Genomic DNA, 17,145 nt, shown 5'->3' with positions numbered 1-17,145 from the left:
ACTGAAAGCATTAGCTGAGCTTCGTATCTGGAGAATAGAGTCTTTCATCTGCTGAGTAGTTAAGTGTTTTTCTGTCAAGCACCATCTCCTTTTAACAATCGTTGGGATATTGATGGTAATGCAGACAGCAAATGTCCTTTTGTTAAATTAGCTTATTTCTTGTCATTGAGTGGACAGTTTTTGGAATGCATCACTGGTCTACATTATAGAAGTGTTTTTAAAATTTCTTTATGCTTTAAAGATTTATGTAGTTTAAAAAAATGACTTGCAGCCTTCTTCTGAAATAAAAGAAATACAAAAACAGCTCATGATTTTCATAAAACTTTAATTCAATTGTTTCATTCAAGACCATTAACAAAAGTACATAAGAACCTCTGTACGTGGTTCAACTGAAACCCAGTGATCTCCAAAGTTGAAATTAATTTAGTCTGTAATGTAATGTGCAGAGGCATAACACCCACCATGTCTCCAGAGCACAACAATTGATATCCTGATTCTTAATGCTTGCTTTTTTTTTTTTTTTTAAACTGAATTTATAATACTTTCACCATTTTTTAAGTTAAATTTGTTTTGTTATATCTGAAGTTTGAACTTTCACTAAGAAAAAAAGCACACATTACATACAGTATAGTTCAACCCACAGGTTTGGGATGCATATCAGTATTATTTCTACTAGAAAAGAAAGCCACCCTAAGATTGTTCTGAATATTTTGGCGGTTGGCTGGGAACAGAGGATACATTTTTTTGTTGTTTTTTTTCTCCATTTTATTTTGCTTGTAGTTTTTTTTAGGCACCTTATTCTTACTTAATTCAATATTAGATTGAGTTTCAAGGGAAAAAAGCAAAAATATGTGCAAGAAAAAAAAAAAAAAAAAAAAAAAAAAAAAAAGTATAAAAGAACTGCAGATATAAGATGCCACAAGGAATTCTGCACCTGGGAGACATTGCTTAAGTGGAGCATGTGAATACCAAAAAGGTATCTAAAGGCTCCAGATTGGTGAAAGTAAATCCCATTAGATTAACTACTTTGACATTCACATACATCACACACACATACACACCATGCTTTCACTTAAGCTCTTCAGTAAAGCATTTTAAAACTGCTCAAAAAACGGAGCAGAGAAGAATCCTCAGTTTAAGCTCGCACATATGAGAAATAGGATCCTCCTTATGGAGGGAACTTTGCTTTGCTTTATGTGTTTTGTCGGAAAGCATACGCTAGTGGAAACTTGACAATGAAACCATTTTAAAGTTTCCATGGGTAAAGGAGCAAAAATATACGAAAAAAAAAAAAAAAGGAGCAGATGCTCAAAGACATGCCAACAGTCACGTTCATTCATCCAGGCAAACTATTAGACAAATAACAGGTGCAGAATTCCAGACAAAGCAAAAATAAAAAGATAGGGACATAGACAGTCACACAATCATCACTCTGATTTAGAGAGACAAGGCCCTCAGAAACAAATACCTCCATTACACACTATAATCACTTCTAGGATACATCACACACGCACACACTCAGATATCCCATGTACACTGCAGTGTGGAACTCAGTATCAAGTACATCATACATGGGAAGGCAGGGAACTGTGGAATGAGCAAAGTTCCCTCGCAAGTATTGATAAGGACAAAGATTACACATGCCAGTTACTGTATGTGTGCGTATGTTTTGTGTATGAGTTGGTGTGTACAAGCATGTGACAAATCAAATTCCCTTGTCCCCTGCTGTTGCCCTTTGAGACAGCATCCCACCAACACCAAACAGGGCGGGCTCTATATTGCTCAGTCAATGACACCAGGCTGGCGAGTCTTGCGCTCCACATTGAAGCCCTGAAGAGGAGAGGACGCACATAATTAATGTTGAGGCTTACACATCATGTAAATCCAAGTTCAACAGTATTTTAATAATACTAATGCTACTAATAATAATTTTATTTAATAGTAAAGTTTCAGGAAGGAAAACCTAAAACCTGATTCTAAATAAAACTGAACTTTCCCCCCAAAACCTGTTTATAGAGTAGCTTTTATATTTGTCAGTTAACAGCTGACCACCAAATCTATAAGCTAAATATTGGTTCTTGTAGCATTTTAGGTGTAAAATAAATTGCTTGAGGAGCCAACACTGATGTTATTGTAGGTCACATCTGTTAAAGTGCAGTTTAGGTTAATTCTTAATATCTCTGGTTGTATTAGGTCATGGTGGCCAATGTTGCACATCAGTGAGAAGAACTAGATGCGATGGCATCATTACAAAAATGTATGCATTAATGTGATTTAAAGGTCAAGGTATTTAATTCACTGAATATACAAGATTCCCAGTACATGTACCATTATAAATTATTAACAATCTAACAATTTTGAGTTTTGGCCTACATTTATTGGACTGAACTGCTCATAGGATACCACAAACTAATATCTAAATTGTATCCAAAGCTATGGTTCATCAGACAGTAAAATTAGCTACTTCTATTGCACAGACAAAATGTGAAAACGTAGAGAAGAAGTGGTGATAGTATAGTCTTATTTGTACCTTTGAATTGTCAGGACCACGGGGCTGTCTTACAATGACCAGCCGAGGAGCACTGGCGTCATCAAGGGTGATGCTCTTCAGTCTGTTCACTAGGCGGTCAGGACGCGGAGTCACCACTGGTTTTGGCCCCTCACTGTAAATTTAGGCGCATGATGTGAATTCAAAAATCAACATTGAAGTTTGACTAAACTTGTTGGCTACATACAGTATGTTTAACTCTTTCAAGTGACTTAAGATGAAAATTATTAGTCTTAAATTACAATTAAGCCAGTTTAAAATCTAAACCAGGTTCATCACCATTCATAGTGTCTTCTGGGATGCTCACCTGACTCTGCGTACATTGCAGGCACTACATTTTCCTGTGCGTTGATTGAGGACAACTGAGAACTCCACCTCATCCCCAGTCTGGAGCTCCAGGCCATCCTGCACTTCTTTTACATGGAAGAAAAGCTTCTTGCTCTCACCTACTTCGTATGTGATGAAGCCAAACTGCGGAAAACAAAACAAAACTTTCTAAATTAGTGGCGCTTCATTCCAGCACTAACTGTGCTGTAATAATGAAACTTCAACACTGATACATGTGATTTAGAATGAAAAGAAAAAAAAACAAAACAAAACTGATCACTACCTGGTCTTTGACACACTCCACCATGGCTCTACGCTGGGGGACCACATTACAGGCCATCTTCTGTCCAGTCTGAGCTATTGTGCAAACCTGGAACTTGACAAGTTCTCCTTTCTGTAGACAATCGGCCTTGTTTGCCATGCCCATGATTCCAAAGGGATAATTCTGACCTTTAGTTCCACCTGAAACAACCAAGAAGGGAGGAGGGGTGATATCACCTTAATTTTTTTCCAGGAAATGAGTGTGCTTTAAACATTGGGTATACAAGTCCCATCATAACTTGACACCAACCTTCCTCTGTGATTTCAATAAGCCCTTGGTATTCTGTCTGGGACGGGTCCACACTGCGTAAGGGACGGATGACTTTCCCCATCATCACTGTTACACCAACATCCTCACCAACACCGTTCACTAAAAGAGGATTTCAAACTTTTATTTGTAGGTATTCCAACTACTATAACATGTCAACAAACACAAATATGAATCGTGTCGGTGAAACAGCTGAAAATAAACTATTTGTACCTGCAGCCACTTTGGTAACCTTTTCAGCACTGACTTTGTTTCCTTTTCCCTTAGAAAGAGTATACTCCACTGTGTCACCAAGCTCCAAGTTCTCCAAGTCTCCACACATTTCACTGAAGAGCAAACAGTGATATACTCAGACTTTGATAGAAATGAACAGATCTTTGGAAGCTGTCAATCAGCAACTACCTAAACCCCTACCTGTAGTGAAAGAAAATCTCCTGGTCATGATTTGCTGTCTCAATGAAGCCAAAGTTGTCCTTCAGTGTGGCAACAAATCCTTGCAGTCTCTTGGCATTGGAGGCGTTTCGGTTGAGGACCCTGATGGAGACTGCACTCTGCTGGCCTGTTCTCTTCACTTCATTGATTGAGAACTCCACCTAGAGGACAAATATATTAACAAGTCACACATAGGGTAGACAATAACTAAATCACTGCTGCAAACAGAACAGATGGGCTTTATTAACAGCGTTTGTTCTTTTTAATGAAAAGTTTACATATTTTTGACCCTTTGCAGCATCTTTATTAAATTCAAGCAAAATTACTGAGTGCTGTATCACTCAGTAGATACCTTGTCTCCGACCTGTGGGTGACATCCTCCCTCCAGGTCCTTGCCATGGTATTGCACAGTGAGCTTCACTCCACAGTCTTCATATGCAATCACTCCTTCCTCAGATTCCTGCAGAGAGTGTAACAAATCAAACATATTACCTTCAATTAATGAGCATCAGTGCTTAATGCAGCTGGCCGCAGACAGGTACAAACCCTGCTGACAATTTCTCAGCTAACAAATCAGTCCTTGATTGGGCTGAACGTCTCTTCAGTGCTACACCCATTATTCAATAAAACTGGTGTGAGCTAGCAATGCCTCACACTAACATGGGCTCCAATAATTCAATCAGATCAGAGTGATTTAAGAGTATGTAGTATATTAGAAGATGGTGTGCAGATAGACTACACAAGCGTATGCGAGACACCAGTGTGTGCAATGCATCATTCTGTAGCAGCCTAGTTGGTTAGCATTAGTAGTCTACTGCAACAGCTCTGAGTTACACCCTACAGTGCAGGGCTGCATAATTACCCACCACTATTGTAGTTTCAATTGGGAACAGTTCGGCAATACTTATATTTTACTCTTTCCTCAGATATTAATCATTTCTTGAACCAATCACAATTTACTGGCATCATTATTTTAGGCATTTTCTCCCAACAAAAGTCTGAAAACAAAGTACAAATTAAGATGGTCAGGCTTAACTGGCCACAGAAAATGGCAACACTTGATCACAGAAAATGGAGAGATTTTGTACTTCTCTTACAACAGATTAATGTGTCAGCAATCCAGATGATACTGCTGACACTTTATATTGTAAAACATCAAAGATCTTGAACTCAAATGCCAACAAAGGCAAATTGGGACAGGAGGATGAAAGAAAATGATTGTTATTGAACAATATAATATTGTTAGAGGCACTGAACAAGCTGTTCCCAAAACCATACTAGTATTCGGGACTACTGTTTTATCATTAATTGTGCAGCCCTACATCTCACTGAATCAGAGATACAAAGTTTGAGTCCATCTTCCTTAGAGAGTTAATTGGTGATCAAATACCATGCCGTTGACTACAAACGGTAAAGAAGGCAATCAGTGGGGTCAGGGGCCTGCAAAGACTAACCTTTTCTACAACTTTCCCCTTGAAAAACAGGAGAAACAGACACCCATTAGACAACAAGTCTCATCAACATTACAATTGTAAATACAGTATTCTTACACTGCATTATTTGTTAGTTATTGACTTTTAGACTGATCATCTAAAAGTTGTTAGGTCTAAGAATCGAGTAATTATTTCTTAGACTTTGTTAGTGTAATATATAAACTATTGGTATGAATTTGTTTAAACTAGAATAGGTGCGTCTTAATTTATTTGTGAGACTTTATTCATGTTGCTTCATGCAGAAGGTCTCAGTCCTACCTTGTCTTTTTTCTAACCAACAAGGAGCATGAACAGGAAGAGGTCATTGGAGAAGAAAGCAAAGAGGAACATTAGAACTAAAACAAAAACTGGGAGGAGGGGTAGATAAGGTGGGTGGGGGGTTGACTACGAGACTATTGTTTTTGAATGCACTGGGGGTAGATTTATGTACAATAATATTTGTTATAATAATGCGCTATGCTACCTTCTCCTTGTTCTTGTTGGGACTGGCATTTTTGGCGTTCGCTGCCACAATTTCCTTCTCCACCACACCAGCAAAGCGCTGCTCAGACTGAGTATGGAAGGACACAGTGCCCTTGGGCAGCTTCTTGATGCGCACTGCATGGTTCCTCTGAGCTGACAGCATATCCTGCCAAGGACAAGACATTTACTTCAGTTTGTTGTTCATAAATAACATTTAGAATGTGCCCACTTAATAACTTAAAATACATAAGTTTTTTAACAAGCTTATACACATGACTTACAGGCACAACAGTGAACTCCACTTCATCTGAGATGTGCAGTTGGCTCTCCTCCAGGACTTCACTGAAGTGAAAGAACATCCTGGCATCCCGATCCACACATTTAATGAAGCCAAAGCCATCACGTATAGCTGCAATCACCCCCTAGAATACGATTAGGTGGCGCAAGGTTAAAGTCTGTGACTGGAGTGGATGTCCACATCATTGAACTTAAGTGAATACCTATATCCAGTCATCTCTCCGATGATGCATTATGTAAAATTATTGACCATGTCAATCATAATTCTGTACTCTTCTGTAATCCTCACCATTTCACGAGTCTCCTTAGTGAAGTTGAATGTGTCTGGAAGGATGTCTATGTTGGTAGCCCTCTCCAGCTTGTCTCTGCGGTCGGTGGAGATGTTGAACTGTATGTGGTCCCCCTCCAAAAGGGTCACCTTGGACTTTGTGTCCTTTTCCCCAAATGGCAGCTCCTTGTCACTGAAACCGATCCGGGCACTGATACGACCTGGAAGAGGGTCGTTCTGTGGGGGCAGAAAGAAAAGATTTGTGAAAGTTGTGCATCATATTCTTGGTTACTGAGCAACAGATTCAACAAATTCAACTTGCCAGACTAGTAATCTACTTACCTGGTTTTTGGTGGAAACCTTGGGAATGACCTTGACGACTGTGCCTTCAAACTGCTCAATGCTGATATCCTCAAAGATGACTGTTCCTTGGGGGAGCAGCCTCACATCTGTGGCTACTTCTTTACCCTAAGGCCACAAGAACACATGGTAAACAATTCTGTTATGGAGGAGTTCAGCCGGGTAATTTAAGAGTTACAGAACTCAAAGATGATCAAAAGTGGATCCATCCAAAGTTGCAATGCTTGAAGAAACGTACATTTCTGTCTTTGATGGTGAACTCGACATCATCTCCAGCCTGCAGCGCCTCCAGATCACCCTTGAACTCGCTGTAGTGAAAAAAGATCTCCTTCACCACGTCAGCCCTCTCAATGAATCCAAATGCCTCCTGAAAGACAAAATGGTTCAACAGAACAGGTACATCAACTAACCGCTCAAAATAGGAGACCAAAGGCGAGTCTCAAACAAGTTTACTTTGTGGGACCAAAAGAACAAGATTGGCAAATGTTGAGCCCATCATCATTATATCCATCTGTTTGGTGGAAATCATGGTATGAATTGAGATCTAAGTTAGGATATGATGCTGCTTTGTTACAAAACCTTACCTTTGTAGCACACACCACCCCCTGGCACCTCATTTGCTTTTTCTTCACAAGTTGAATATTACGAGCACTGACTGCACCAGTACTGAAATACAAGAGAGATAAATGTAGAGTGCAACCTGGGAATTAGTGAAATAACAGTGATGCGAGTAAAGTGTGTAAAGACTCACTGCTTGTTGGTCTCCATATAAAAGCTGACTTTGTCACCGGTGTCCAGGTGGATGTTACCCTCTACATCATCAGGAGTGTAGGTAAGGTAGAACACTTCCTGTGGAAAGTCACACCACTGTCAAGCTTTGTTGAAGGTTGTGGGACAGACCTATTAACCCTAAAACTATTTCATATTGAAGACTAACAATAACATAAAAGAATGTATGTATATGAAGGACAGACAGTCATGTGCTGTAGTGGGTGAAGCGGTCACCTGGTGTAGCTGGACTGAACACATGCAGACTTTGAGCTTTAGACAGCATATGGCTGTATATTATTAACATACATCATCATAAGTCATAACGTGGAAGCAGATGCAAGTCTGCATTTAGCAAAACCAAGCCAAGCATGGAACAAATGAGTGTTGTCTGTACGTTTGGGAGGAGTGGAAGGCTGGAATTTCCATTATATTGACATTTGGCTTATCATCGCTCAAGCACGCTGTCATTCGTCTCTTACCCCATTTCTTTCATAACAAACACTTCCGGTGGGCACCTGGCCAGGAGCAGACTTTCCATCCAAGTGCACTGGGATTGCTGAGACAACCTGCAGAAAAGGAGGAAATTGCAGGTAGAGGAGATTAACATGCTGCCTTGAGAATCTTAAGACTGAATATTCATTGTAATTACGTAGCCCAATTAAACTACTACTGGACATGTAATGGATGAAATGGCTGAATTTTGAATGTCACAGTAACAAGTATATCAAGTTTGACAGATGTGGAGCAGGTCAGAGTTGCATGATTTCAGAGAAAAACCTGTATTTACAGTCAGGCCACTTAACAGTCTCTAGCACGTTGATGTCTCCTGAACAAGTTGTTCAGTGAATGAATCAGTATGAGTGTGCTGCTTTGCGGTGTCAGATTGCACTCTGCAGTCAGATTTATTATGTGAACGCATTACAAGACAAGCGGCGTCACTTGAATGTTATGAACTGTACATCACCAATGAGGCAAACAGAAAGTCTTGAATGGCACGCATGTGCCTGCTGAGCTCAACTTAATGATGCAGCAGATGAATCACTGACTCTTTCTGACTCTGATTTGTTTTGTTTGGGAGACTGACCAACTGAGCTATACTAGTTGCTGTGAGCATTCACATATAAATAAAATACACCCACTGAGCAGTTACATTGATCACTTGACCATATTTGTTCAAAAGACATTCAATACCTCCAGCAAACATGCATGCCAGCGACAACAAGCCAATTTAGAATTTAAATGCATTGTAAAGCTTGATGAAAAAAAAGCTGCTTGTTTTTTTGTTTCAATACAGGATTAGGAGGAGGGGGGGTCAAATTTTACAATGTGACTGGATTTACATCCCCTGCCCAAAAAAAAGGAAAAAAAAAACAAAACAATGGGCCATACAATTGTTAAGTTGACAGACAATGACAGAACCAAAAATAAAATGGTGTTCCTTAACTGGATGAATATAACCATGCAGCACAGTAAAGGGATAGGCGTGCAGGTCTGGCCCCACCTGGCCCGAGATGCGCTCCTCTGGCAGCACCTCTGGCTTTATCTTAAGCAGCTTCACTGCTATGGGCTTGCCAGTGCGCCTGTCAGAGGATACCTCAAACTCTACATCATCTGAGGACAGAGAAACAGAAGGAAACCAAACACTTAGCTCACTTCAAAAGTATACAAGGACACATTAAGTTTAGGTGATGAAGCTCAAGTGTTTTTTCCTTTTCCACAAAGAGTTCGGCAGGTTAAGTATTTTTGATTCATTCCCAAGTCCAAGGGCTCTCACCTCCTATTTTAAGCTCCTGCAGGTTACCATTGTACTGGGAGCAGTGGAAGAAGAGACGAGCCTGGCGTTCGGAGCACTGGATGAAGCCATAGGAAGTCAGAAGCTTCTCCACCACGCCTGTCTCTCTAATGCCAGGCCCTGTGCCGTTGGCGTATGCAGTGTGCCCATTGTTATGGAGCATACCTGGGTCAAAACTCATCTAGGGAAGAGGAGAAGCAAGTATTAAAATACAATCAGGGTCAAAATGTTATAAACAAAAACAGTTTAATGCAGTGTTTGATGCCAACCTTAAAAACGAAAACACTTCAAACATGCAGATACAGCACACTTCAGAGGAAGTGGGGAGAAAAAGGCAAAAGTAAAGCTAGATTAGAGCTTTCTGGGGCTATCTGGCCATCAACAGCGGGGAGCACACCATTGATAATGCCTAGACAGAATTTCAGGATGATTCATACCATTCACTGGGGGGGGAGGGGACAAACAAAAGGAAAAAAAAACAAAAACAAAAAAAAACCACACTGTGACATTTCCTGGCTGGCTTCCAAGTATCATGCACTAAAACTACAATTCACTCTTTTAGTCCCAAATCATCAAAACACTAGCAAAGAAACGGCAGAAATTTCATGCGATTCTGGTTAAAGAGATGTTAAATCTTCAAAAACTGTTCACCTCCCTTTACCAACCAACCTGTGCTTATACTGGAAAACCAATAAAAACTGACTTATCGAAATCTGCAACGATATCTGGCTTAAACTCGTTTTCCACACGACTACAAACCATGCTGTTAGCAGAAAAAAATAAAAATCACATAACAGCAGCTCATGGGGCTGTTAAGTCAGTGTGGGCACCGCCAAACATGCCCTCTTACTGATCTCTGATACAAGGGGGTCCGCTTGTGTTTTTTACTTCCAGGGTGGGGATGGCAAGAGACAGAGGAGGAGCGGGGGATAGGCATGGGACCAGTAGAGGTAGAAGGGGCAGAGCCAGTGTTGCGGGCTACTGGCGGTTCAGAGCAGCCTCTTTCCATTTCTGACACTGAGGATAGGACTTGGATATGCTGTTGGGAGGAGGCAACAGCTTTGAAAAGGAGCATAATCATATTCAGTCTTTTTTTTTTTTTATTGTTCTGTTATCCAGATATCACAAATTGTTGTGTGGTTATTACCAAGCCAGCAATAGGGTATAAAATACTGTATCCTCTACTTGACTTTGCTAATCTACCCATATTTCATATGACACCCAGTGTTTACTCATAAACCAATGTTACAGAGGCCTACCATATACACACACACATTTCACAGCAATATATTCCATATTGTTCCTGCGGACAAAGTTGCCACCATTGCTATTATCTAATATGTTAGGTCATCACAACCACCATCAATACTCATATTGTGGGAAATCCTGACACCAAAATACCAAGCAGAAAACCTCAAGGCAACTCAGTAACAATGGGTCTGGTACCATGACAATCTCACATTAGGGCATCAATCAATCAGTCAATCAATCAATCAATCAGTAGCACTAATAAGTGATTGAAAATGCTAGTGCATTCAGAAGAGAAGACAGACTAAAATCTAAAAAGATCAACCAACTTCTTTGTGCAGCCAGTTCAGATGAAGTGGTTTAAATGCAGTTTCGCAAATGTTACTCGACGTTGAGTAAAATAAAAAACTACTTAAAAAGATGGAGAGAATCAGAAAATGCGAATGACAGGTCAAACAGCGGTGCATCTACAGTGGACAGAGAGTTGGTGATGGGTTATGGGTTATGAGGGGGGGGGGTCCCAGAGCAGCCTCTTGTATTAGGCCCTGTACTGCACTATCACAATGAGCTACTCTTAACACAAGACAGAACAGATATGTTGGTCTTTACCCTTTAATGTCTTTTAGCACAGAACATTAAAAGACCTAAGTACACAGGCAGCATACCCGTCTAAACATTTGGTTTGGTTGCCCGTGCAGTGATTTCTCTCAACATCTGTGTTTTCATCATCAGTTTTCACAGAGACCAACTGGTACATAGTTTTAAGTTTAGTAGTTTTAATGTAGCCCAACATGATTTGCCCGTGTCATTGCCCGACTAAGATTCCATTGGATTAAGATGGGAAAGAAAGGGGGGGGGGTGGGAGGGGGGATAAAAAGGCACTTCCAGGAATTGTGAAAAGCGACAAATTTCTGCAGTCTTATCAATAGAACACCCCTCAGCCTGCAACAATATACCTGAGCAGAGGCTAGTCTCGGGAGCCCGAAAGGGATGAAAGAGGTTAGGCCATTCACAGCAGAGAGATGCAGGGCAAGGTGGGTGGATGGGTGTTCGATGGGGGTGGGGGTGGGGCACGTAGAAAAGAGGCGGGAAGGTGGAACTTACGGATCGGCCATATGGCGACAGGCTGAGTCCGACAGGGGAGGTGCTGCTCAGGTCAGCGCTAACAAACGCGGTGGGTGGCGACGCAGGCAAGGTAAACTCAACAAAGCCTTTCCAGGGGCTGCCCATATTTTCCCATAAACTCGGACCAAACTTGCTTGAGCACTTGCTGAACTTGATTACTTGTTTGAATTTTTTGCTTGACTGTTAAGTACTATATTTATGCAACCACCCAATGATACACCGCTGGATGTCTGCAAGGGTGAAGAGAGGAACAAACATAACGGGTAAGGCAGATAGGTCAGCCAGTGTGTCAAGTGTCACAAACAAAGGAAAAGGGCTGTGGGCTTTTATCCCCCAGGGAGGGAGTTGAAAAGGTAAAAATCAGGGAGAATATGACTTGAAAACGACAGAATAGGAAAAAGGTGCGGGCTGGGTGTGGGTAGGCAATCGAATCTTTCTCAAACTAAATTGAATAACCAGTTTAATTGTTTGGAGGTGGTGGCGGTTCAGTTTGAGGAATTCCCAGCTGACTTATTTGAAGTTAAAAAAAAAAGAAGTTATCTTTAGCAAACGGCAATGTAGAGGTCACTGACATGACAAAATCAAATCTTAAACTTGGCATCAATTATTGCACTCATTCCACATTAGATCATGTGCTACGAACAATGAATATACAAGATTTATTTATGACAGAGCATTGCAGCAGCTGATTTCAATAATATTCCTGCTCTGTTTGAAGGCATGCTAATCAGTGAAATCAGCTGCTACAAATTAATAATCACTGATTGATGAGGCAACAAGATCCAGATAATGTTTCAATACAAGCCATTTTAAAAATGGTAGAGCACATGTTGGGTGTTTTTTTAATCAAACGAGGAGGACAAATGCACTGTTATTTGTGTTCAGTGATTAAAAGAAAACAACCTCTGCATTGCTGCCCAAAATCTGCAGCTGGCCAAACTGAATCAGAATTTAGTGTTTCACAATCCGTGTTTGTACATCTGGAAATTAGGGTAAAGTAAAAATAACCAATTACAGTTGCTGAATTGAACTGGAATTCCAATATAATATAGTGTTATATCCAAATTCTTAAACCCCTTGCAGGGAAAAAAAACAAACATTCAGCATATTGGGGGAAGTAAATCATTCAAAATATGACAAAATCATATGTGACTAAATTAAAAACTCCAAGAGATACAGTTGACATTAACATGACAGGTCTCATGTTATGAAGGGACAACGAGTGAGACCCACCTTTATTAGTCGTCTTGAATCTTGTGATTCTCAGGATCTCGATGACTATGCAGTTCCTGCAGATCTCTTCACGCACACAGTTGAACACACACACACACACTTGTTACAGGTTTCTGGCACAAGTTCTAGATGGTTGCATAAAGCAAAAAAGGGGGAGAAATCTAGCGCAAAAAGGCAAACGCAGGTGCAATAACACTGCTTAGAAAAAAAATACAATGAAAACAGTGGGAGGAGAAGAGGGAGGGAAAGATGGGGGAACTATGGGGGGAAAAAAAAAACTAGCAGACAGCAGCCCACTCCACACCCCGGTGGTGAGACGGTGGTGTGGTGAGGATGAGGAGGGCTAGGAGCAGCGTTGGGACGTGTGCTTTGTCAAAGCTGTTGAGTAGGCACAAACTTCTGGTTTCAGATCAGTTATTGTCTTCTCATAAAATGCTTGGGCATTGGATTGCTTCTCTTCTGCGTGTTTCAATTGGGCTGATGTGTGTCTTCTTTGGCCGTTTCAGGATGAAGTGATCCTTTTTTTTTTTTCCACGTGTCTTCAGTGTTGCAACTTTGCTTGTTTTGGGAGGTTTCTCTTCAGTTTCTTTGTTATGATCTGAACTTGAAGCAGTTGCGGATGGTACAAAAATTCAGTTCCGTTTCACTTCATACTGTTGAGAAAAAGTAGATTTGGTTAGCTGAGCAGAATTGATCACTTTGATTTCATCTTTTGATGATCAACAACAACGTCATAGATCAAACCTTTAGATTTAACACAAAACTCAAGAAGCCTACAGACTGTGCAGTGAGGCAGAGAAATTGAATTACACCATCAACTGATAAGAATTTCACATTCCCTGTCACATGAAAAAAAGTTACAACACTGAGGACTACTGACCTAAAGTCTTTCTGAGAACACTAGATTCTTTGCCCCCAGACTCACAAGTATAAAAATAGGGTTTCCTCAAATGCCTCTGGATACAGCCCACAATGCCAGGCAGCTGACTAGATGCAGCAGGCAAGAGCTGTGGATCAACAAGTCCTTGTGCATACCTTCAGTTCAGGCCATGATATTTATGGCACCATTTCTGACCAGGGCCCTCTGTTTTGTCATTCAACTCACAACTGTTTTGCACATTTACTGTACATGTTTAGAGTGCAGGTGAGGCCTTCCTAGCAACCAAAATGAATTAAGTTTGTGTGTGTAAATTTTGCTTAATTTAGTTAGAAACTCAGAAACTGATCTCCATCAGTAGGTCAGAGCAGAGTGTTGTTGACCAAAATACACTGCTTTGAAAACAAGTAGGGTGAGCCATCCAGGGACATATGATATCTATTCTGCTGTAACTGTGTTGCAATGATTCCTAGTACATCTGCTTATAGCAGGTTAAAATATCATGTTGTAAAAATGCTCATATGGAGTTCCTTGCAGTAGAGAGAGGCAGGGGGCTTTTCTTGAATGGGCCTCCTAGGTATTAATATCCAAATGGCAAATCCAGATTAACCAACAAACACAGTTGCGTTTTGTTTTCATTTTATAACACTTGGATAAATACTAGACCCGCAGGAAGTAAAGCGGTACATCCTAGTGGTGCTACAAACAAAGAAGTCAGTTATCCAGATGGATTGGTTAAGTGGGTTAAAGGTTATGAGCGATGAACAGACACGACTCTTCTTTGAAAACAACCTTGGAGGGCACAGGCTTTTCTGCTCCCCCTTTTTTTTATCTTTTGGTGACGCAGAAAGTGGGGGAAAAAAGCAGTCCACCCACTAAAACACCAGCACCGATTGGTCGTTTTCGCACTTCCTGATGAGTATTTAACTACAGTTTCGCTCGACAATCATTAAACAAGAAACATTAGGAGCTATACAGTCTGCCCCAGTTACGACAGAATAGCTAATAAACCCACGAAAAGGGTCTTCATCACGACGGTGCCACTCCTCGTCTGGGCCCGAACAACAACCACTCTGACAGGAGTCACCATGTGACTTCCCAGCAGTCCGCCATCCTCAGCTGGAGCTGCTAACATGGCCTGATCCGGATCCAACACGTTGCGGCATGCAACGCTATCGAAAACGTCACATCTAGCTGGCTAGCCAGCTAATCCCTAAAAACACGTCAAACTCTTAAAATGTGTACTCCAGCGATCGAGGATGGTTCACTTTTCGGTTTTTAACGTGTTTGTAGGTCACAATAGCACAAACGACCATCAGTTTAAGCATAAAACTCGTTGTCTTAATGACCTTGTGTGGGCAAACAGGACCACACAGATTAGCATCTCGCTAACGCCGTGGTCGTAAACAGCCAGTACCTGCGGGCGTTTCCGACTGTTAAATGAAAATTAATTCACTGCGACAATGTCATTACGACACAAGTTAGCTCAGATTAGCCATGCGCTTTTAGTTATTTAGTTGTTGTGGTTTCTGGCGGGTACGTGGCTTTGAGTGATCATAAAGTTCACGGAAACTACCCCCAATCATTGTTACTCTTCTACAGCGACACAAGCACACAAAGCTCCATCATCAGCTGCATTTAATGTTTCATGGTTCATTCTTTAAAATGTACACGTTTGCTGAAAGTTTTTAAGACTTGTTAACGATGATTTCAGCACCCACGGGATGAAAGAATAATGACTTTCTTATTTACTGAAGTGTGTCGCGCCGAATATTAACGTTACATATTAATTTTTAAGACAACAACCGAGTTTGGAAAACGTGGATATGCAAGTGACTCGCCGACGGAACGACCACACCTTAAAAACATACTTCATCATACGAGCTGTGTACACCTGCAGATAATCCAGGTCTAAATAAAACTGTCACCAGCTGAGTTTGTCCTCTTTGTACACAGATAACGGGGAAAAAATAACGTTACCGGAGCTAACCGCACGAGGACGGGACAACAAAGAAGCTGCCACAACACAAGCTCGAGCTCAATTCAACTCAATTACTGCATCTGTCACTAAATGTTTAAACACACCAGTTTTACACAAGTGCTAGCTCTTTGGGTACATTTGGGGTTTAGAGATAAATAGCTGTTTAATTCTACCGTTCTCAATGCTAAGCGGCTAACGTTCGCTATGATTTACGGTGAGGAGAAACACGGCTGCCCGCACCAAGGCCCAGGCTCTGCGTACGACTAAAACGCTGGTTAACCCGTTCAATTCTCAAATCCCACTGGATAATAAAGATAAAATGTGTTATTGACACGTCTGAAAAATGGTTTAAATGGTTCTATAAAATAGGCATATTTATAAAAAACTCACCCCAACAGCTTTCAGCACTGTCACCAGCGCCGCTAGAAGCAGCACGGCACATTACGTAGTGATTAGCAAGCGGCTATCGCGATATTTGACAACGTGAATACGACCAGAGAGCCTAAAAAGAAAGAGCGACCCCCGCCGCACGGCTGCCGAGGAGTAGTCTCCATTGTGCTCCCGAAATGACACTTTGTGTACATTGGGTACATAATAACGAAAATATTTTCTCCAACTCGCTGTGTGGGCGCGAAAGCAGACATATAAAAGTCGGCATTGACAATCGGCATTTGTCATTCAGTAGTATCAGACATAAAGATAAACAAAATAAAATAAAGAGATGTTAGGGGGATAATACAAGATGCCCATTATTCTGGCGATAACAAAGGAACATCTACTGATAATAAAACATAATAGAGAGATGAAAAAAAACAATAAAGGAATGTTAATAGTAGGGATGATACAAGACAGCCATTAGTGTATAAACTAACTAACTTGGAAAAGTCAAGACCCTTAAACCGACATAAATTAGACCCCCATCTGCCAAGATTTTTGCTTTTAGATGTTTTGTTACAGAAAGTGTATGAAACCCATGACCAAAATAGTCACACATTCTGTCATTGGGATACTGATGGATGGACTTAAATAAATGAAAATAGATTATTCCTCTTTTTGTTGGGAACCCACTGGAACACCCCAAAGGACCCCTGGACCCTATAAATAACAACATTTAGCAGCGCACTGCGCCTTCTTTCTCTCATTGAGTCCCTGACAGTGACTGTTCTCCTCCTACAGTATAATCTCTGAGGCCACACGTTGCAACTTGAGGGTGGACTCAAGAATGTAATCCATCGTAGAGGAAATGTCATTTGAGGCCGCAGTGCCTCTCACGTAGTATCCCTCAAGATTTCACAAAGAATTTACACTGTAAAAGAAGTGTTGGAAAGATTTAGGCTAAAAA

General features: G+C 40.9%; 1 protein-coding gene across 9 annotated transcripts; it reads right to left on the bottom strand.

The window, feature by feature from the left end:
- Positions 1-308: 308 nt before the first annotated feature.
- On the bottom strand, positions 309-16,277 carry csde1 (cold shock domain containing E1, RNA-binding). Of its 9 annotated transcripts, none has more exons than XM_044350843.1 (24): positions 16,194-16,277; positions 12,946-13,598; positions 11,692-11,942; positions 10,190-10,378; positions 9,322-9,520; positions 8,992-9,158; positions 8,027-8,113; positions 7,528-7,625; positions 7,361-7,442; positions 7,015-7,143; positions 6,759-6,884; positions 6,438-6,653; positions 6,133-6,273; positions 5,853-6,017; positions 5,648-5,659; positions 5,351-5,368; positions 4,249-4,356; positions 3,879-4,057; positions 3,678-3,790; positions 3,447-3,566; positions 3,159-3,337; positions 2,856-3,019; positions 2,531-2,663; positions 309-1,830 (listed from the first exon to the last, which is right to left on the bottom strand). In XM_044350843.1, the coding sequence occupies exons 3-24, from the start codon at positions 11,815-11,817 to the stop codon at positions 1,783-1,785; spliced, it is 2,799 nt and encodes a 932-aa protein (XP_044206778.1). In that variant the 5' UTR covers positions 11,818-11,942; positions 12,946-13,598; positions 16,194-16,277; the 3' UTR covers positions 309-1,782. The 9 variants fall into 9 exon arrangements, with proteins under 9 accessions (XP_044206778.1, XP_044206779.1, XP_044206782.1 ...); XM_044350844.1 differs by having other exon boundaries at positions 4,261-4,356; XM_044350847.1 differs by having other exon boundaries at positions 9,049-9,158.
- Between the last annotated feature and the right edge of the window lie 868 nt (positions 16,278-17,145).

This window comes from Thunnus albacares, chromosome 5 (assembly GCF_914725855.1).
Source record: "Thunnus albacares chromosome 5, fThuAlb1.1, whole genome shotgun sequence".
Classification (NCBI taxonomy): Eukaryota; Metazoa; Chordata; class Actinopteri; order Scombriformes; family Scombridae; genus Thunnus; species Thunnus albacares.
The sequence above is the reverse complement of the archived record's forward strand: the minus strand, read 5'-3'. Positions and strand labels throughout refer to the sequence as shown.